This window comes from Erinaceus europaeus, chromosome 15 (assembly GCF_950295315.1).
Source record: "Erinaceus europaeus chromosome 15, mEriEur2.1, whole genome shotgun sequence".
Classification (NCBI taxonomy): Eukaryota; Metazoa; Chordata; class Mammalia; order Eulipotyphla; family Erinaceidae; genus Erinaceus; species Erinaceus europaeus.
In genome coordinates this window covers 21,571,657-21,591,373 of record NC_080176.1, presented here as the reverse complement: position 1 = coordinate 21,591,373, position 19,717 = coordinate 21,571,657, and the positions used below count along the sequence as shown (strand labels likewise).

The following is a 19,717-nucleotide window of genomic DNA, read 5'->3' as shown; positions in this document are numbered from 1 at the left end:
GAGCAAGGCTCTCATAAAAAAAAAAAAAAAAAGAAAGAAAGGAAGGAAGAAAGAAAGAAATGGAGTCAGGCGGTAGCGCAGCGGGTTAAGCGCACGTGGCGCCAAGCGCAAGGACCGGCATAAGGATCCTGGTTCGAGCACCCGGCTCCCCACCTGCAGGAGCGTCGCTTCACAGGCAGTGAAGCAGATCTGCAGGTGTCTGTCTTTCTCTCCCCGTCTGTCTTCCCCTCCTCTCTCCATTTCTCTCTGTCCTATCTAATAACGACGACATCAATAATAACTGCAAAATTAAAACAAGGACAACAAAAGGGAATTCTTCTTCTAGCGTTTGCCGCAAAAGGGAATAAATAAATTTTTAAAAAAGGACCGCGGGAGGAGGAGGGCGGCCCCTACCGGCCACCCGCACAGATATCGCCGTCTTCCGCTTGGCTTCTACAGGGGGCGCTGTAGATACCGCGCAGGCGCACTACGGCTTTCTCGCTAGGGTGCACGCCACAACCTCCACATCCGCGCAGGCGCTGTGACGAGCCTCTGTTTTGCTTCCGGTTCTTCCGGCAATCGCTGCCTGAAGGCGGCCCGTTAGGTTTCCGGTTCCGAGGTTGTAGTTGAAGCAGTGGCAAGCATTCCGTGTGATGGGCGGCGGGTAAGCGGGGTTCTCACGCCCCGCATCTGGGACTGTGGACGGGGTACGCGAGGGGCTCTGAGGACGGTGAGGGGTTCTCTGAGGCAGGGGAGCCCTGATCACCGGGGAGTCTGTGATGACCAGGTGGTCTCTGAGGACGGGAGGGGGCTCTGATGACCGGGGGTCTCTGAGGACCGTGGGGGGGGGGTCTCTGAAGGCAGGGGAAGATTTGATGACCGAGGGCTTCTGAGGGCAGGGGGAGCTCTGAGGACGGGGTGGCTCTGAGGGGTTCCGGGGGCCTGAGGGGGTAGCTGATGGCTTGGGGGAGGGGGTCTTAGGTACCCGAGAGGCTGACAGGTTTTGGCGTCTGAGGGGTGTGGTTGGGGAGGGTCTGAGGGCCTGGGGGATGTAGGGAGTTGGGGGATCTGATGTCAAGTTGTGGAGTCTGAGTCGTTGTGGGGTCTGAGGCGTCTGGGATTCTAAGGGTTTGGGGGCCTGAGGGGGTGGGAGGGTATGAGATGTTGGGAGCTTGAGAGATTCACCGGGTTTTAAAGGTGTGGTGGTCTTGGGTTGGGGATCTGAGGAAGTGGTCTGAGGTGTCTGGAATTCTAAAGGTCTTTGGGGTCTGAGTGGTTGGCGGGTCTGAGAGGTTGGGGGTTCTTAGGGGATCAGGGGGTCTTGGGCTGGGGGTATAATGAATAGAGGGGTCTGAGACACCCAGGATTTTTGAGGTCTGAGGGGTTGGGGGGTGGTTTGAGGGCTTGAGGGCGTCTTGGATTGGGGGTATGAGAAGTTGGGGGGGGTCTGAGGTGTCTTGGAATCTGAAAAGATTCTGGGTTCGAGGGGCCCAGGGCACCGGCTGCACCCCGTCCTACCTCCAGGTGACTACAGGTGACCCCCACAAGACGACACGACGCCGCCCCCGCGCACCGCCAAGATGAACCGGGCCAAGCCCCCCGCCGTGCGCAGGCCCAGCGCTGCGGCCAAGCCCTCAGGTGCTGGAGTGTCCGGGCTAGGGGGGAGGGAGGGGGCACCGGGTGGCTGCTGCCCCGGCTGTGCTCACTGGGCCTCCCCGCAGGGCACCCTCCCCCGGGGGACTTCATCGCCCTGGGCTCCAAGGGCCAGGCTGGCGATGCCAAGGCCAGCTCCAGCCTGCTAAAGCCCGCACCCTCCGGCCTGCCCTCTGAGCGCAAGCGCGATGCTGCGGCTGCTCTGGCCGGTGCCTCGGCCCTCACCAGCCTCACCAAGCGCCCCAAGCTCTCGTCCACGCCTCCCTTGAGTGCCCTGGGACGCCTGGCCGAGGCTGCTGTGGCCGAGAAGCGCGCCATCTCTCCCTCCATCAAGGAGCCCTCTGTGGTCCCCATCGAAGGTATGGCTGGGCTGGATCCTGGAACTGAATTGGCTGGCTGCCGGGACTTCCGAGGGACCCTGATGAGGCCTGCAGGGTATTCGGCCAAACTGGACAGTGGCCCTGTGAGGGACAGGATGGGGCCTTTGAGGGCCCGTTGTAAGGAGCAGGCGACTGTTGTCTGAGGGCATTAGAACGTGACGAGGGGCAGCTGGAGGGACACAGCAGAGGCCCACACCAGGAGGGCAGTCAGGACTGATGACGGGGTCCCCAGAGAGGCTGAACACCCCCCCGAGAGAGCGAGAGAGAGAGAGAGAGAGAGAAAAGGGGAGAGCAGCGCGGGAAGTACCATCAAGGCAGCCGAGCGGTGCAAGGTGGCAGGTCACTGGTAGTGTCTGTCAGGGAGCCAGAGAGCTCGGGAGGGGCTGCCCTGTGCAAAAGTATGCTGTGTGACTAGGTGAGGTGGCAGTGACCATGCTCAGGCCACAGGGTGCTGTCCACCTCAGCAACCCGCCTGGCCTGTTCCCACTCTGGAAACATGATCCCTGGAGACATGATCCCATGGAGTCAGGGTTTGTGGTCTGTGGCCTCCGAGGGCATCTAGGCAGGAGGTGTGCTGACTACCTGCTCGCCCCCAGTGCCACCCCCGGTGCTGCTAGATGAGATCGAGGCGGCCGAGTTGGAGGGCAACGACGACAGGCTCGAAGGGGTGCTTTGTGGGGCTGTGAAGCAGCTGAAGGTGACACGGGCCAAGCCTGACAGCACCCTGTATCTGAGCCTCATGTACTTGGCTAAGATTAAGCCTAACATCTTCGCCACTGAGGGCGTCATCGAGGTGAGGACTGGGGCCCATTGTCTGGGCGGAGGTGGGTGGGCCGGGCTCTCCCTGCTGAAGCCTTGGCTTGGTAGGCTCTGTGCAGCCTCCTGCGGCGTGATGCTTCTATCAACTTCAAAGCCAAGGGCAATAGCCTGGTGTCTGTGCTGGCCTGCAACCTCCTCATGGCCGCCTACGAAGAGGACGAGAACTGGCCTGAGATCTTTGTCAAGGTGAGCCTACTTCCTCAGGGGAAGGAGTGGCTGGGCGCTATGGCTCCTCTGTAGGGCGGGGAGGTCCCTTGGGCTCCTGGGCAGTGGGGAACATAGCCTGGGTCTCTGCTTGATCAGGTGTACATCGAGGACTCACTGGGGGAGCGGATCTGGGTGGACAGCCCTCACTGCAAGACCTTTGTGGACAATATCCAGACGGCTTTCAACACCAAGACGCCGCCCAAGAGCATGCTGCTGCAGGGGGAGGCAGGGCGTGGCGGGGGCGATCTGAGTGCTGGTGAGATGGGGTTGCTGGGCTGGGGAGCCGGCTCTCCGCCTCCCGGTGTCACTGTCTTTGGGTGCTTATGGGTGCTGGCCCGCAGGGAACAGCCCGCACCCCTCCCTCACCGAGGAGGAGGACAGCCAGACGGAACTGCTGATCGCTGAGGAGAAGCCCAGTCCTGAGCAGGAGGGCCAGCTCATGCCCAGGTAGGTGTCCTGCCTGGCTTGGTGTGGCTCCGTGCAGAGGGAGGCGGTGGTGGGCTGGCCTGCCTTCGTCCTCTCTCTTTCTCCTCCTTTCCTTTTTCCCCGCTGGCCTAGGTATGATGAGCTGACGGAGAGCGTGGAGGAGTATGTGCTGGATGTGCTCCGGGACCAGCTCAACCGGCGCCAGCCCATCGACAATGTGTCGAGGAACCTGCTGCGGCTGCTCACGTCCACTTGCGGGTACAAGGAGGTGCGCCTCATGGCGGTGCAGAAGCTGGAGATGTGGCTGCAGAACCCCAAGGTGTGTCTGCGTGTGTGTGCCCACCCAGATCCCTCACTTGGGGTGCCAGCTGGCCGTCAGCCATCGCGGCAGGGCAGGCTCATTCTTGCCTGCCCTCAGCTGACCAGGCCGGCCCAGGACCTGCTCATGTCCGTGTGTGTGAACTGCACCGCCCATGGCCCCGAGGACATGGACGTCATCTCCCATCTCATCAAGATTCGCCTCAAGCCCAAAGTGCTGCTCAACCACTACATGCTGTGTGTCAGGTAGGCATGGTCTCTGCGACCACAGAGAGCCTGGCCTCTTAGTTAGCCTACCCAGTGCCAGCCCTGTTGCCTGGACTCTCATTCAGGGAGCTGCTGACAGCCCACAAGGACAACCTGGGCACCACTATCAAGTTCGTCATCTTCAACGAGCTCTCCAACGCCCGGAACCCCAACAACATGCAGATCCTATACACAGTGCTGCAGCACAGCGCAGAGCTCGCCCCTAAGGTGGGCCTGGCTTTGCCGCTGCGGCCAGTGGACATGTCCTATGACACGCTGCTGTGCTGGGTGGTGCCCTGGGAGGGGAGAGTAGCCTGAGCCCACGAGGCTTTCAGACTGTAGGCTGAGGCTGCTCAGGCCTGGCCTTGGGTTCAGCTCTGGGACTCTGGGTCCCTTGTAGAGCAAGACTAGAGCTGTTTCTCACACAGTGAGCTGTCAGCGAGGCTCACATGGCTAGCTTTGCAGCGTCGCAAGGACCATCGTGCGTCCGCTGTCCAGAAGGGGCTAGGCAGGGACTAGAACTCAGCGCTTCTGACCTTGCTTCTTGAGTTCCTGGGAGTCAGTGCAGGTGCCCCAAGATCTGGGCCTCCCTGTGTCTAAGATTTCCAAGAGCATGCTCCTGTGAGCCAGCTGCCAGAAAGCGAGTGGGGCTGTGGGAGGGCAGGAGGGCACCAGTGCCTGGAGTAGCAGGTCTGAGCCAGGCCACAGTTTGGGTTCCCCATGTCTGGAAAACAGGCTGCTGTGGGCAGTTGTGCTCTGGAAGGTTCTTTTAGGGATCCCCTGGTGGCCTGGTCCTGAGGGCACACTCCAAGCTGCCATGCGCTCTCTTCCCCCAGTTCCTGGCCATGGTCTTCCAGGACTTGCTGACCAACAAGGACGACTATCTGCGGGCCTCGAGGGCTCTGCTGCGCGAGATCATTAAGCAGACCAAGCACGAGATCAACTTCCAGGCTTTCTGCCTGGGGCTGATGCAGGAGCGCCGCGAGCCACAGTACCTGGACATGGAGTTCAAGGTGCCACCCACCCTCCACGAGGAAGCCCTGGGAACAAGTCGGGGGTGCTGGGGTTAGCACCAGGGAGCCGAGGGCAGGCAGCACAGTGTGGTGGCCTCGTGGGGGGATCCTTCCTGAGGGCTGTTACCTGCTTCTGGCACTGAGCAGGCGGTCCCCTGCCGCAATGCCAGTCTGGGCCTCCTGGTGCCAGTCCACCACCTGCTGTGCCCACAGGAGCGGTTTGTGGTTCACGTCACTGACGTGCTGGCTGTGTCCATGATGCTGGGCATTACAGCACAGGTGAAGGAGGCTGGCGTTGCCTGGGACAAAGGGGAAAAGAAGAGTAAGGCTTGCGTGGGGCGTGAGCACCCGGGACCCAGGCGGGAGGGGTGCAGCCCCTCAGCATGCGAGGGGGCTGCTGGGAGCTGCTTCTGTCCCAGGACCAGGCTGGCTTTCTGATGACTGATGTGCTGCTTTCAGGGGCTGGAGTGGGGCTGGAAGGCAGCTGGTGTCCCTGCTCCTTGGGCCCTGAAGTGTCTTGGTGCCAGTGGAGTCAGTGGGCTGGGGTGCCTTTGTGGTCTGGGCTTCCGGGACTCGTCAGCAGGGTCACCCCACCCCACTGTGCAGAGATGGGTACACTGGGTCCTTCCCAGTCACCTAGAGCAAGCGCCCCCCATCTCTACCAGATCTCGAGGTGCTGCGCTCCTTCCAGAACCAGATCGCTGCCATCCAGCGGGATGCTGTGTGGTGGCTGCACACCGTGGTCCCCTCCATCAGCAAGCTCGCCCCCAAGGACTATGTGCACTGGTGCGGATGCTCTCGGGTCTCCAGGGGGTTTGGCGGGGCTGACCTAGGCCAGGACCGGCCGCAGCTCACGGGCAGTTCTTGCCCCTTGTGCCACCTGCCCTGGTCATCTGCTGTGGATGCCAGAGTCCCAGCCCCTGGGGTCCCTTCTGCCCCGGGGGGTGGTGCTGGGGTGTTCTGGACACCTGCTCCTGATGGCTACCTCTCTCCAGCCTCCACAAGGTGCTCTTCACGGAGCAGCCTGAGACCTACTACAAGTGGGACAACTGGCCGCCTGAGAGTGACCGCAAGTGAGCAGCTTGGTGGGCCCAGCCTAGGCACCTTTCTGCTTCTGGACTGCAGCTGACATGCTCCACCCGCGCCAGGGTCACCACATCCTCCCTGAGCTGGCACCTCCCAGAGGATGGACTGGCATCCCCCAGCAGGGTTCCCTGTCTTGTCACCACGGCGGGTTGTGGGGATCTGGCGGTCCCTGGGGCAGGCCCTTCCATCTGTGAACAGGCAGTGAGGGCGTGGGTACAGGCAGCCCTTGCCACCTTCGCTTGCGGTGGGGGTTCCTGTGTGGGGACTGTGTGTGTGCACACATGCAGGGCTGCCCACCAATCCAACTCTCCCCTAGCTTCTTCCTGCGCCTCTGCTCAGAGGTGCCCATCCTGGAGGACACGCTCATGCGCATCCTGGTCATCGGGCTGTCCCGTGAACTCCCGCTCGGCCCCGCTGACGCCATGGAGCTGGCCGACCACCTGGTGAAACGAGCCGCCGCCGTGCAGGCAGATGGTAGGGCCAGTGCCTCTCCCCATGGCACCTGCCCGCACACCCCCCACCCTTGACACAGGACAGCCTGTGCTCCCCGCCCCTCCTCCCTGCCTTTGTCCTGTGGAGCCCATGCAACCTCAGCCACCCTTGCTGCCGCCTGGCTTCGGGGGCTCCATGTGCCTGTGCTCTGCCCTGTGCTTATGGGGCCACTGTCTCCCACCATGTGGACTGCTCCTCTAGGAGGCCATGTCCCCTGGACCACCCTGGGCCAGCCTGGGGACACGCATTCTCACTTCTGCTGCTGCCTGCCCCCTGAGAACCAGCCCCCCACCCCGCCACACAAGCTGTGTCTGCGGCCTCTGGCTACCTCAGCCCCACCTGTGGCTGATGGGCTACCTGCTGTGCCCGTGCAGACCTAGACGTGTTGAAAGTGGAGAGGATCCAGCTCATTGATGCTGTGCTGAATCTGTGCACCTACCACCACCCTGAAAACATCCAGCTGCCCCCGGGGTGAGCGCGCTTCTGGAGGGGACTGCTCTGTGCTCTCAATGGCAGGACGGCAGCAGGAGTAGTCCCCGTGGGCTGCAGGGAAAAGAGTGTCAGCGAAGGCTCGTACATACCGGGGGGTCTCCCTGGGGTGCTGCATGGAGGAGGGTGTCACTGAGGGCTTACATGCTAGGAGCATGCTGAAGCATGCTTGGCTGCCTGACTCAGTTGTCACAGCCCCCAGACCTGACTATGCCACCCCACCGTGTAGGTACCAGCCCCCCAACCTCGCCATCTCCACCCTGTATTGGAAGGCATGGCCCCTGCTGCTGGTGGTCGCCGCCTTCAATCCCGAGAACATCGGTGGGTCCCTGGCTGACACCCCCACACCCCTGTGACCTGTTTGCCGGGACTCTGGTCTGGTGGGATCCCTGGCTGGATTGGGCAGGCCTGTGGGTGCTACTTCTGGCTACAGCTGGCATGGCCCTTCTCCCCAGGTTTGGCCGCCTGGGAGGAGTACCCCACACTGAAGATGCTCATGGAGATGGTGATGACCAAGTGAGGATTTGGGGGCAGAGTGCACATGGGGTCTCCCGGTCCCAACCCTCTCCTACAAAGCACCCCCACCTTTTTATTTGTAAGAGGACAGCGTATGTGTCGTAGACCACTGTGCTGTGCTTGTGTATGTGTGACTGGCCCAGGGGGTGTGGCTGCGTGGCCCTGTCACCTGGGGAGGCCACTGTGTGGCTGAGGTGTCTTATTGACCCTGGCCCTTGGCCTGAGGGGCAGGTAAGCCTTGACACACACGAAGCTGTCCGCCTCTGCCCCTGTTGGCGCTCCTTGGGCCGCTGGTGGGACAAGCTGGAGATGTCCCAGCCAGGCTGCCGTTTGGAGGGTCACTGGTCCACTGCTGTGGGGACCAGGTGCTGTGATGCCGGGCTCTGCCTTGACTGGTCTGTAGCAGCATAGTGACAGCCTGCTGTGCCCCCAGCAACTACTCCTACCCACCCTGCACGTTGACGGACGAGGAGACGCGCACGGAGATGGTCAGCCGGGAGCTGCAGACAGCGCAGCGTGAGAAGCAGGAGATCCTGGCCTTCGAGGGCCACCTGGCCGCTGCCTCCACCAAGCAGACAATCACCGAGAGCAGCAGCCTCCTGCTGTCCCAGCTCACCAGCCTGGACCCCCAGTGCGCCCCTTCCCGGGCCGGGTGGGGAGGGTGTGTCTCTGGCAGTGCCTCCTGACGCCCACGTCTGCATCTTGCAGAGGCCCTCCCCGGCGGCCACCCCCCCACATCCTGGACCAGGTGAAAGGCCTCAACCAGTCACTGCGCCTGGGCCACCTGCTGTGCCGCAGCCGCAACCCTGACTTCCTCCTCAATGTCATCCAGAGGCAGGCGAGTGGGAGCTTCTGTGTGGAAAGTCGGGGCTGGGCTTCCAGAGGCTTTTGCCCCCACAGCAGCTGAAGCTGAGGATGCCGGCCTTCTGTCCCACAGGCATCCTCGCAGTCCATGCCCTGGCTGGCCGACCTGGTACAGTCCAGCGAGGGCTCCTTGGATGTGCTGCCCGTGCAGTGCCTGTGCGAGTTCCTGCTGCATGACGCTGCTGATGGCGGTGCCTCAGGGGAGGAGGAGGAGGAAGGCGAGAGCAAGGAGCGCAAGGCCAGGAAGCGTCAGGTGCACCCCGCTCCAGACCCCTGCGGCACCCCCTGCTCCCAGGCAGCCTGAGCCCCCTTTGCCCCCTGGGCGGCCTGACCCCCTGTCCCCCTACAGAGGCAGCAGAAGCAGCGGCAGCTCCTGGGCCGCCTGCAGGACCTGCTGTTGGGCCCCAAGGCCGATGGGCAGACCACATGTGAGGTGCTGGACTACTTCCTGCGGCGCCTGGGCTCCCCCCAGGTGGCCTCCAGGGTGCTGGCCACCAAGGTGGGTGCCACCCACCCCCCCCCGACCCCCTGGGTGAAGCCACCACAGGAAGGTTCACCACACTGTCCCCACAGGGCCTGTCCCTGGTGCTGTCTGAGCGTGGCCTGCGGGATGGAGAGGAGAAGGAGCCCCCTGAGGAGGAGGAGGGGGCCCCAAGTGGCCTGCAGGGCTACCAGTGGCTACTGTGCCGCCTGCCCCGCCTACCCCTGTTCAGCAGCGTGCGTGGCTCCACAGCCCTGGCACTGCAGCAGGTGGGATTGGGGGCTGGAAAGGGGCTCACCACAGCCCTGGTGCTGCAGCAAGTGGGACTGCGGGCCTGGGGGGGGTGGCTCACCATAGCCCTAGCGCTGAAGCAGGTGGGATTGGGGGCCGGGAGAGGGGGCTCACCACAGTCCTGGCACTGCAGCAGGTGGGTGCTGCTCCCGGCTGCAGCTGGCACGGCCCTTCTCCCCAGAGCCTCCCTGGGGGAGGGGGCTAACCACTGCCTGGGTTCTGCAGCAGGTGGGATTTGGGGGTCTGGGGCTCAACATTGGCTTGTGGCTGCTGCAAGCAGGGGTTGGGGTGCTTTCTCACCAGTGCCTTTGCTACACACCCCCCAGGCCATCCATGTGGAAACGGACCCGCAGACTATCAGCGCCTATCTGGTGTACCTGTCCCAGCACTCACCCGTGGAGGAGCAGAGCCAGCACAGCGACCTGGCCCTGGTGGGGGAATGGTGGCAGCTGTTGAGTCCCCCTGGGGGTGCGGATGGGGTCAGGATCACGGTGTCCCTGATGGCCGCTACACGCAGGATGTGGCCCGGCTTATCGTGGAGCGCTCCACCATCATGGCGCACCTCTTCTCCAAGCGCACCTGCAGCTCCACGGCCGACACTGTGCTGGCTGCTCTGCTGTCCATCTTCTCACGCCACGTCCAACGCATGCGCAAGAGCAAGGATGGCGAGGAGGTCTACAGCTGGGTGAGCCCTGCTCACGGGGTCTGGAACCCCCCGCCCCCACCCCGAGCCTGCTCCACCCACAGGCTCTGGGACCCCTAAGCCTGTCCTGCCCACGGGCTCTGGGGACCCCCCCCCCAATACCACTCACTACTCACTGCCCACCAGTCGGAGTCTCAGGACCAGGTGTTCCTGCGCTGGAGCAGTGGGGAGACAGCCACCATGCACATCCTGGTGGTGCATGCCATGGTCATCCTGCTGACGCTGGGGCCGCCACGAGGTGAGTGGGCGCTCAGGGGCCCCCTGTTCTCCCGAAAGTTTGGGGGTGCAGGGCGAGGCCTCGCCTCAGGGACCTGAAGGGTGGGACCCAAAGCCAGGACCCTGCCGTCCCTGCCCTTTCCACATATCCGCCTTCATGTGGCACCAGGGCGTCAGAACCCTCTGCTGCCTCCCCTCTCGCCAGAGTGGGTGACTCTCCGTCAGCCTGCCCCTCTTGCCCTGGTTGCCCCTCGTCCTCGCATGCTGTGGGAACTACTTGTGTGTGGAGTGGGGTAACTTGTCCAGCAGCGATGGGCCCTGGAGGGAGGCCCCCGAGAGGGTGGGGCTTCTGTGCGGGGCCGCGGCTGGGCCTGGGGCTTTCCTCAGACTCGGGGGGTCACACAGCTGCAGTGCAGCCTCACTTGCCGTGCGCTCAGAGCAGCCCTTCGTCCCTACAGAGGCTGGGGACAGTGAGTTCCGTGCCCTCTTGGACATCTGGTTCCCTGAGAAGAAACCCCTGCCCACGGCCTTCCTGGTGGACACCTCAGAAGAGGCGCTGCTGCTGCCTGACTGGCTGAAGCTGCGCATGATCCGCTCTGAGGTCCCGCGCCTGGTGGACGCCGGTAAGGGGGCCCGGGGCTGTCCCGTGCTTGCTCCAGAGCCCCGGCAGGGAAGGTCAGCCCCCCCCAAGGGAGGGGTTGTCTCAGGCCGGGGGTAACGGCTGCGTGCAGCCCTGCAGGACCTGGAGCCGCAACAGCTGCTGCTATTCGTGCAGTCCTTTGGCATCCCGGTGTCTAGCATGAGCAAGCTTTTGCAGTACCTGGACCAGGCCGTGGCCCAGGACCCCCAAACGCTAGAGCAGAACATCATGGACAAGAGTGAGTCGCGGGCTGGGTGCTGCTATGGGGGGCTTCTTGGAGGGACTCCTCCCCACAGCCCGGCTAAGCCCTTCTCACTCTGCAGACTATATGGCCCACCTGGTGGAGGTGCAGCACGAGAGGGGTGCATCCGGGGGCCAGACCTTCCACTCGCTGCTTACGGCCTCCCTGCCGCCCCGCCGTGGTAAGGCTGTCCCCTGGCACGGGACCCTGAAGCCAGGCCTGTGTGGGTGGGAGGTCCTGCCTCAGTAAGATTGCTCCTGGAAGCCGGGCCTGTGTGGGGAAGGGATCCCTACCGCTGTCTCTGGAAGGCCACAGCTGATACCCACACACCCCGCAGACAGCACAGAGGCACCGAAGCCCAAAAGCAGCCCTGACCCGCCAGCTGGCTCTGGGAGAGTCCGCACTGGCACCCAGGTGCGGGTGCTGGACTCCGAGGATGACCTGGCTGGCCTGTTGCTGCAGGTACTGCCCTTCTCCACCCCATCCACCCAGAGGCTGCTCCCTGCTCCTGCCAACAGGCTCTGTGCCTCAGTTTCCTCCTCCATGGGGGTGGGGCAGTACACCCGCAGGTGCTGGTCAGCCCAGGGGGCAGGGGGCTTTGCTGTGTGAGCCTGGCCTCTGCCTCGCTGCCAGGAGGGATCTGGTCACTGCCCCGCCGGCCCAGCACCCTGCTTCCTCATCTGTCGGGGACAGGCGCCGTGGCCTTCGCATCTCATGGACCACTAGAAGCTTGAGGCCAGCCTGCCCGCATGCCTACCCCAGACCCACAGGGTGCCTGCTCCTCAACCCACCCTTGAACATGGGGCTGTCCCACTTTCCCCTCCTGCTGTGAGACCAGGTGTTGGGTGCTGGGCAGGGTGGGGGGGACCTGACTGAGGGGCTATACCCTAACCTGCCCTGCTCCCCAGGTCTTCCCCCTGAATCCCGGGCCGCGTTGGCAGAGCTCCAGTGTGCGGCCCGTGGCCCTGGCACTGCAGCAGGCCCTGGGCCAGGAGCTGGGCCGCCTACACCGGGGGAGCCCTGAGACCGCAGGTGTGGCCATGCGCCTCCTGCAGGCCCTAGCCGGCCTGCTCAGCTCTCCGCACGGTGGCCCCCTGGCTGTGGCCATGCACCACAACCACTTCCTGGCCTGCCCGCTGCTGCGCCTGCTCCACCGGTACCAGGTAGGCGCCCGCCAGGACAAGGGGTGGCCCGGGCATCCCTGGAAGCGAAGTGTCCCACCCATGTCCCCGTCTGACCCGGTCTGAGCCCGGCCCCTGCTTGTGCTGCAGCGCCTGGTACCCCAGGATGGCGCCTTCTCCTCGCTGCTCTTCAAAGTGCTCCTGCAGCTGCAGCGGCTGGATGGTGGCGGTGGGGAGTCTGGGCCCCTGCAGGCCCAACTCAAGCTGCTGACTACCCAGCTGTCCGCTGTGCGCAGGATCAGTGATGGTGAGGGGCGCTGGGGGCGCTGGGGGTGGGAGGGCCCTCTGGGGTGGGGAGCAGGTTTGGGGCACGGGGAGGTTGTGGGTGCTCAGTATGACCCTACCTCCCCACCCAGTGCGCAGTGGCTTCCTGCACCTGGCTGAGGCCCTGACCTTCCGCGGGGACCCAGAGGCGGTCAGCTCCACCGTGCGTGCCATTGTGGCCGCCCTGAGGGCCGGGGAGGCATGTAGTGTGGAGCCCGAGCTCGTCGGCAAAGGTACCTGGGGCCTCGCTGGCTCATCCAGCGCCCTGGTTAGCGCACTCTAATAAGGTCTGGAGACCTTGTGCCTCCACGCCCTCTGACCTGCTCTCTGACCTGCTCTGCCCATAGTGCTCCGGGGCCTAGTGGAGGCACGCTCACCTCTGCTGGAGGAGCTGTTGGCTGTGCTTTTCGGGGCTGGCGTCACCCCCACCTGCAGGCCTGTCGCTGTGGTGAGCTCAGTGTTGCTGCAGGAGGCCCCAGGCTCCGGGGAGCAGGAGACCACAGATGCTGGCAGGTGAGTGGCCGTGCGGCTGAGGCCAGGGACTGCCTGGCATGCACGTGTCTGAGCCCCTGCCTCTCTGCAGCTTGGGACCCTGCTCCGGGCTGCTTGTCGACTGGTTGGAGATGCTGGACCCTGAGGTGGTGGGTGGCTGCCCTGACCTGCAGCAGAGGCTCCTGTTCTCCCGTGCCAAGGTGGGACAGGTGGGCAGAGACTGAGGTGCCCTGACCCCATCTTGCCCTGTGCTGGTTGCATCTCCACTGGCTTCCCCCACCCCCAACGTGCCTCGTGCCGCCAGTCTGAGCAAGCTGCCAGCAACCCCGGGGGTTGGAGGGTATGGGTGGAGGCGGGGCTGCTTCCCAGGCCCACATGTCCCTAGAGAACAGGGAGGCACCTGTCAGGATGGACAGATGTGGGTGTGGGCCCTCTGCTCCTGTGGGGAGTTCTGGAAGCCCCCCACCATGCCCTTGGCACCCTCTAGCCTGGTGCCCCTCCTTGTGAAGCTGGTGCCCGCAGGCCTCCATGCTTCCTCCATGGGATCCGCAGCTCTGATCCCCCTTCCAGGGCAAAGGTTACTCTGGGCCACAGGTGCCGTCCTTCCGACCCTACCTCCTGGCACTCCTCACACACCAGTCCAGCTGGCCCACTCTCCACCAATGCATCCGCCTGCTGCTGGGTGGGGGCCGTGAGCAGAGGTGAGCCCACTCCCTTCTGCTGTCCACTACCTCGGAGGGCTCACAAGGACGCCCCAGGAAGGGCTGCTGTCCACATTGGTGCCTGGGACTGGACAGGCTGACCTGTCGTGGGCTGAGCAGGCCCATTGGCTCACCGCTGCTGCCTCCTCGCAGGGCCGACCCTTCTGCCTCCCTGGACTTCCTCTGGGCCTGCATCCACGTGCCTCGCATCTGGCAGGGGAGGGACCAGCGCACCCCACAGGTGGATGGGGGCTGCCCTCGGGTGGGGGTGGGGATGGGCTGTCCTGTGCTGATGGAGTCCTTCCAGAAGCGGCGGGAGGAGCCGGTGCTGCGCGTACAGGCCCCAGAGCTCATCGGCTTGGTGGAGCTGATGCTGGCAGAGGCGGAGGCCCGGGCCCGGGATCTGGCCCCCTCGGGCAGCCCCCTGCAGGCCCGGCTGCCTCTGCTGCTCAGCTGTTGTCATGGGGACGAGGGGGCCCTGGCTCAGGTGACGACACACCTGCTGAGCAGCATCCAGCAACGTGGGGACAGGTGAGCTGCGGGTGGGAGGGCAGGTGGGCGGCACCCCAGACCCCAGGCCCTCCCTCCCCTGCCCACCATGCTCTGTCACAGCGTGTCAGGCAGACACTGCCGAGATCTGCTCCTGCAGCTGTACCTGCAGAGGCCTGAGCTCCGTGGGCCCCCCAGCCTTCTGTCCAGCGAGGGCGCCTCTGCTGGCAGCCTGTGCAAGGTACGTGCAGCCAGCAAGCGTGGCCTGCCCCCAGGGCCTCCTCTCCCAGCCAACAGCCCTGCTCTCCATTTCTCTCATTCCTTTTCTCTCTCTCTGTCTCTTTTTTAAAAGAATTTTTGTATATTTATTTGTTTTCCCTTTTGTTGCCCTTGTCTGTCTGTCTGTCTCTCTCTTTTTTTTTTTACCAGACCCCTGCTCAGCTCTAGCTTATGGTGGTGTGGGAGGGAGATTGAACCTTGCACTTTGGTGCCTCAGGCATGGGAGTCTCTTTGCAGAACCGTTATGTTGTCTACCCTACACTCTCGTTCCTTGTTTCCATTCCTTCTCTTTTCCTTCTCCCCATCTTTCCTTTTGCATCCTTCTCACCATCCCTCCTACCCCTCCTGCTTCCGAACCCCTCCCCATCCAGGTGGCCCTGAGCACCCTGCTTTTTGTGTTCTCTGGGGTGGGGGGAGCATACCTTGTCTCTATATTCTGTGTCCACACCTGGTTCTTGGGCCCACACTGCACTGACTGCGTGTGGCTCTTGGCCCACCTAGTGGTGGGCATGGCAGTTCCTGCTCCATGTGGCCCTGGAGTTTCTGCCTGTACTTGTTCCCTCGTAGCCCCCTGGCCTCAAAGGGGTGGGTAGGGGGAGCGGTTCCTGGTTCCTGTGTTCCTCACGGGCAGTGGTTTTCTCTGAGCACCACATGGGCCTCTCGTGTCCTCTCGTGTCCAGTCTCCACATGTGTGGAGACTGACTGCAGGTTGGAGGGGGACCCCTGTTTATCTGGGTCACTGTATGGTGGGGACAGGTCTTTGGGGGCCGGGACTGTGTCCCCCATTGTGGACCTTACCCTGAACCTCATCTGTAGCTGGACGGCCTCATCCACCGCTTCATCACGGTCCTGGCTGACACCAGCGATTCCCACGCAGCCGAGAGCCGCTTGGCGGATGCCAATATGGCATGCCGCAAGCTGGCTGTGGCCCACCCCATCCTGCTGCTCAGGTGAGCAGCTCCAAATGTTCTGGAAGCTTCCATAGGCAGCACTGGGGCCACTCTGCTGCAAGAGGGACCCTAGGGGCAGCCTGGGTGGGCCCACCTCAAAACTACAACGGGTGCAGCCTGAGCGGTCTCCAGCGGGTGGGGCCAGACCATCGTCCTGGCTCTCGAGGGTCTGGCATCCTTTCCGGATCGCCCCACACTCCCAAGTGTCTTGGGCCCTGTGCCCAGCTACTGAGGACCCTGCTGTCCCCAGGCACCTGCCCATGATGGCAGCACTGCTGCACGGCCGCACGCACCTCAACTTCCAGGAGTTCCGGCAGCAGAACCACCTGAGCTGCTTCCTGCACGTGCTGGGCATCCTGGAGCTGCTGCAGCCGCACGTGTTCCGCACCGAGCACCAGGGGGCGCTGTGGGACTGCCTGCGCTCCTTCCTTCACCTGCTGCTGGTGCGTGGGGTTCCCTGCTGTTGTGGCCATCCGCTGCAGGGTGGGCTGTGACAGCGAGCTGACAGCCCCTCCTCTGGCAGAACTACAGGAAGTCCTCGCGCGCACTGGCGGCCTTCATCAGCAAGTTCGTGCAGTTCACCCACGCCTACGTCACCTGCAACGCCCCGGCAGCTGTGGCCTTCCTGCAGAAGCACTCAGACGCGCTGCAGTGAGTCGGGCGGGTGGGTGGTGCGGGAGGTCGCCTGCACCCTGGCCACCCGAGGTGTCCGCCAGCTCCTCACACCCACGCTTGCTCCCCAGTGACCTGTCCTTCGACAGCAGCGACCTGGTCATGCTCAAGTCTCTCCTTGCGGGCCTGAGCCTGCCCAGCAGGGATGGCCCGGCTGACCACGGTCCTGACCAGGAGCGCGAAGGTGAGCCAGCTTCCTCTGTGGCTCACGCCCCCTACTCATGCCCCTGCTGCCGTGCCTGGCAGCCTGGGGTGTGACCAGTAAGTGACCTGAGCTGGGAGCGGCTGCAGGTGTGTGGCGCTCAGTGCCTGTGTGCGGGCCTGTCACACTTGCCAGAGACCCAAGGGAGGGCTGGGTGCCTGGGGGCTGAATCGGGGACCCTCTTGAGCCTCCTGAGTCCTGTCTCCCAGACGAGCCCGCAGCCAACACCCTGCCCCTGGTCAGCGTGTCACTCTTCACTCCGCTGAGCGCAGCCGAGATGGCGCCCTACATGAAGAGACTGTCCCGTGGCCAGACCGTCGAGGGTGAGTGGGCTGCAGGCAGGTGGCTCCCTTGCTATTCCCGGCCTCTGTGGGGACATCCAGGTGGCTTGTTCTAGGTTGTCAGGATGCCCTGGGAAGGGTGGTGGAGCTGCACTCCTGGCACCTGTGCTCAGGGTGGGTGCTACAGAGCCCCAGAGCCCCCATCCCACCCGCTCCAGCCTCACGGGCCTCTCAAGCACCGCGGCCTGAGGAAGGTTCCAGAAGACAGTGCTCAGTGCTCCTTGGGCTGAGGCCCCTGGGCTGTCCCTGGCTCTGTCCTTGTCTGACACACAGGGATGGTGGGCTGGCTCCTGCATGGCTGTGGGATCTAGCCCTTCCGACCCCACTCACGCCATCCTTCCAGACCTGCTGGAGGTCCTGAGCGACATAGACGAGATGTCCCGGCGCAGACCCGAGATCCTGGCCTTCTTCTCGGTAAGATGGCCGCCTCTGTGCCAGCTTCCCCCAGCCCAACATCACACCCATCACCCTGCTACTCCTCACCCTGCAGCAGGCTTAGCAGGTGCCCGTGGAGGAGGCCTGATGGGGATAAGGGCTGGGGTAGGCAGGCAACTGAGTCCTGCCTGTGGGAGTGGGCCTCCCCCAGCCCACATCTGCCCCTCCCCCACAGACCCACCTGCAGCGCCTCATGAGTTCTGCTGAGGAGGCTTGCCGCAGCCTGGCCTTCAGCCTGGCCCTGCGCTCCATCCAGAACAATCCCAGGTGGGCTGGGTATCTCCCAGGGGCTGGGGAGATGCTGGGCGTGTGAGCCGGGGGCAGGGTGCCCACTGCCTGTGGCTCCTGCAGCATCGCCGCCGACTTCCTGCCCACTTTCATGTGCTGCTTGGGCAGCCGGGACTTTGAGGTAGTGCAGACTGCCTTGCGGAACCTGCCAGAGTACACCCTCCTGTGCCAAGGTCAGCCCCGCTCTGCCTATGGGGTGGGGGGCAGCTCGGGGTCCCCACTGCCCGTGGAGCTGGGGGGGTCGCCCCTGGCCATGCTGATCCCCTCTCCCCTAGAGCACGCAGCCGCACTGCTGCACCGCGCCTTCCTGGTGGGTGTGTACGGCCAGCTGGACGCCAGCTCCCACATCTCCGAGGCCCTGCGCGCGCTGCACGTGGAGACCGTCATGTGACGCCAGGGACGTTGGGATCGCAGCACTGCCTGGGTCTGCCTGTGCCAGACACAGCCTGGGGGTGGGTGTCTTCAATGAAACATGAATCCTGAGACTGCCTGTGTGGTTTTCCTGCTGACACCGCCTTCCAGGAGGGCTGCATGTCCTCACACCCAGGGCCGAGTGGGACCCCCTCTGCCCGGGGTGGCCCCAAGGTCAGTGTCGGGCCCACAGTCTCCCAGGAGCTCACAGTGGTGGTGCGCGATGCCATTTAGCAGGGTCCCACCTCCCCACGCTGTAGCACCTGAGCTCAGGGCACCCCTAGACGGCCCCCATTGGCGGGTACCCCTCTGACCATCAAGGGGTGTCACCAAGCTCTGACCAGGCCGTGGACACAGCAGGGTTGTATGGGGACATAACACCACGGCCACCACAGCCCACTTATGAGTCTGGCCCGCCCTTGGGGCCCAGGGATGGCGATGCCCCTCCCACCCTTGCCCAGGGAGCCGAAGGCGTTCAGTTCTCCCATCTTCACCCACTGCCCCTGGTGTCCATGTACCCCCTGTCCTGTCCCCTGGGGCCACGAGCCAGCCCCCTACAACTCCACCTCTGGGAAGCCTCCGTGCACAGTGCCAGGCCCTGCCTATGCCATGCATCCCTGGTGCTGCCCCCAGGACTGCTGCAGGTAGGTTCCCACGTGGGGGTGGGAGGCAGGTAGAGCAAGCGGCTGCTGGGTCACAGTGAGGACAGCCTGCGCACAGCCTGTAACCACAGGCTGCCCTCTGCCCGGGCAGGAGAGTCCAGTGCCACCTCCAGAGAAGCCTGTAGCTGTTCCCTTCTGGGCTCAGTTTCCCTTGTCAGGAAGTGGAGGCTGGAGCTCTGTCCCGTGTCCCTGGGCAGGAGGGCCTCCCCTCACCTGCCAGCTCGGGGAGCCCTGACAGATGGGTTGGTGTCAGGTGCCCGGGGGTGCAGGGATCCAGCTGAGGGCATACAGGCTGGCAGCTGCAGCTGCTGGGGGTCAGGAGGCTCCTTCCCGACACCCCTAACCCACTGTTTTCACTTCTGGGAAGTGGTGGACATGGACCTGCCCATGACTGGGCTGAGGGCCAGGGAGCTTGGGCTGTGGGCCCCACCACCCCGCAGAGTATGGGGTCAGCACCTTTCTCAAGGGTGGGTCCCTGGGTCCAGCACCCCACTCAGCTCAGAGCCCTGTGGCCAAGCAGAGCCGGCACATCTGGTGTCCTGAGGGAGGCACCCAGGCTCGACCCATCCCAGGGAACAAGAGGGACCCCTCGGGTTTGGGGCTCAGGAAGGGGTGGGTGGGGGATGTGTCGCCAGGCCGGGGCCCTGCCATGCTGTGTGTCCAGCCTGTGTGTCCCCCCACCGGAGAGCTGTGGTTGCCACCACCACCTGGGGCTGCAGGTCAGAGTTTGGTGCTCTCCCCACCCTGAGCCCCCAAGTCTGGGCATCCCCCGTGGGCCCCCTGAGCCCTTGAGCTTACCCCCTAGACTGTGAGTCCCTTGGGGCGGGACAGCTTTCTGCATGCCCCTTCCTCTGCACACACAGCCTGCCTGCCAGCCCCAGGCGGCACGATGAATAGCGCGTCCTCGTCTGTGAGGCACCTAAATGTTTTATAATGTTTGTGTGACCCGTTATGGATGATGGATGGCGCTGTGTAGACGCAGATCAAATATTTATAACGCGTCGTGTGAGTGTGAGTGGGCCGCCTCCATGAGGGACGAGGCTGACAGTTGAGTGGAGGCACAGAGCCATTTATAACTCGGCTGGCCCAGCCCCCGGGTCCTAAATTATTCCTGAGGCCTGATTAGCGGGTGGGCCCGCCACCCAGCCCCCGCCTGCTCTGCAGGGCACATGGCCACCGCCCAGCTAAAACGCCTGGGTGAGCAGAGCCACCGCCTCACCCCTGAGGCCTTGGCTGCATGGGAAGGTGGCACAGGCTGAGCAAGACTCCCTCCATGCCCAGTTTGAGTGC

The 19,717-nt window shown here is 63.9% G+C and overlaps 1 protein-coding gene across 2 annotated transcripts; it reads left to right on the top strand.

Annotated features, from left to right (window-relative positions):
• The first annotated feature begins 598 nt into the window (after positions 1 to 598).
• INTS1 (integrator complex subunit 1) lies at positions 599 to 17,837 on the top strand. Of its 2 annotated transcripts, none has more exons than XM_016189101.2 (48): positions 599 to 686; positions 1,452 to 1,617; positions 1,701 to 1,991; positions 2,609 to 2,805; positions 2,880 to 3,017; positions 3,135 to 3,294; positions 3,380 to 3,485; positions 3,597 to 3,783; positions 3,883 to 4,028; positions 4,115 to 4,256; positions 4,865 to 5,041; positions 5,255 to 5,363; positions 5,707 to 5,827; positions 6,037 to 6,114; positions 6,444 to 6,601; positions 6,994 to 7,090; positions 7,338 to 7,429; positions 7,564 to 7,624; positions 8,058 to 8,255; positions 8,333 to 8,462; positions 8,562 to 8,741; positions 8,838 to 8,987; positions 9,062 to 9,238; positions 9,587 to 9,691; positions 9,778 to 9,945; positions 10,090 to 10,201; positions 10,638 to 10,802; positions 10,911 to 11,057; positions 11,143 to 11,241; positions 11,398 to 11,522; positions 11,969 to 12,223; positions 12,332 to 12,488; positions 12,598 to 12,738; positions 12,853 to 13,018; positions 13,089 to 13,197; positions 13,568 to 13,698; positions 13,852 to 13,939; positions 14,006 to 14,229; positions 14,311 to 14,428; positions 15,283 to 15,416; positions 15,667 to 15,859; positions 15,940 to 16,067; positions 16,160 to 16,272; positions 16,500 to 16,613; positions 16,975 to 17,045; positions 17,242 to 17,333; positions 17,418 to 17,527; positions 17,630 to 17,837. In XM_016189101.2, the coding sequence occupies exons 2-48, from the start codon at positions 1,560 to 1,562 to the stop codon at positions 17,743 to 17,745; spliced, it is 6,534 nt and encodes a 2,177-aa protein (XP_016044587.1). In that variant the 5' UTR covers positions 599 to 686; positions 1,452 to 1,559; the 3' UTR covers positions 17,746 to 17,837. The 2 variants fall into 2 exon arrangements, with proteins under 2 accessions (XP_016044587.1, XP_016044585.1); XM_016189099.2 differs by having other exon boundaries at positions 13,089 to 13,206.
• Positions 17,838 to 19,717: the final 1,880 nt, after the last annotated feature.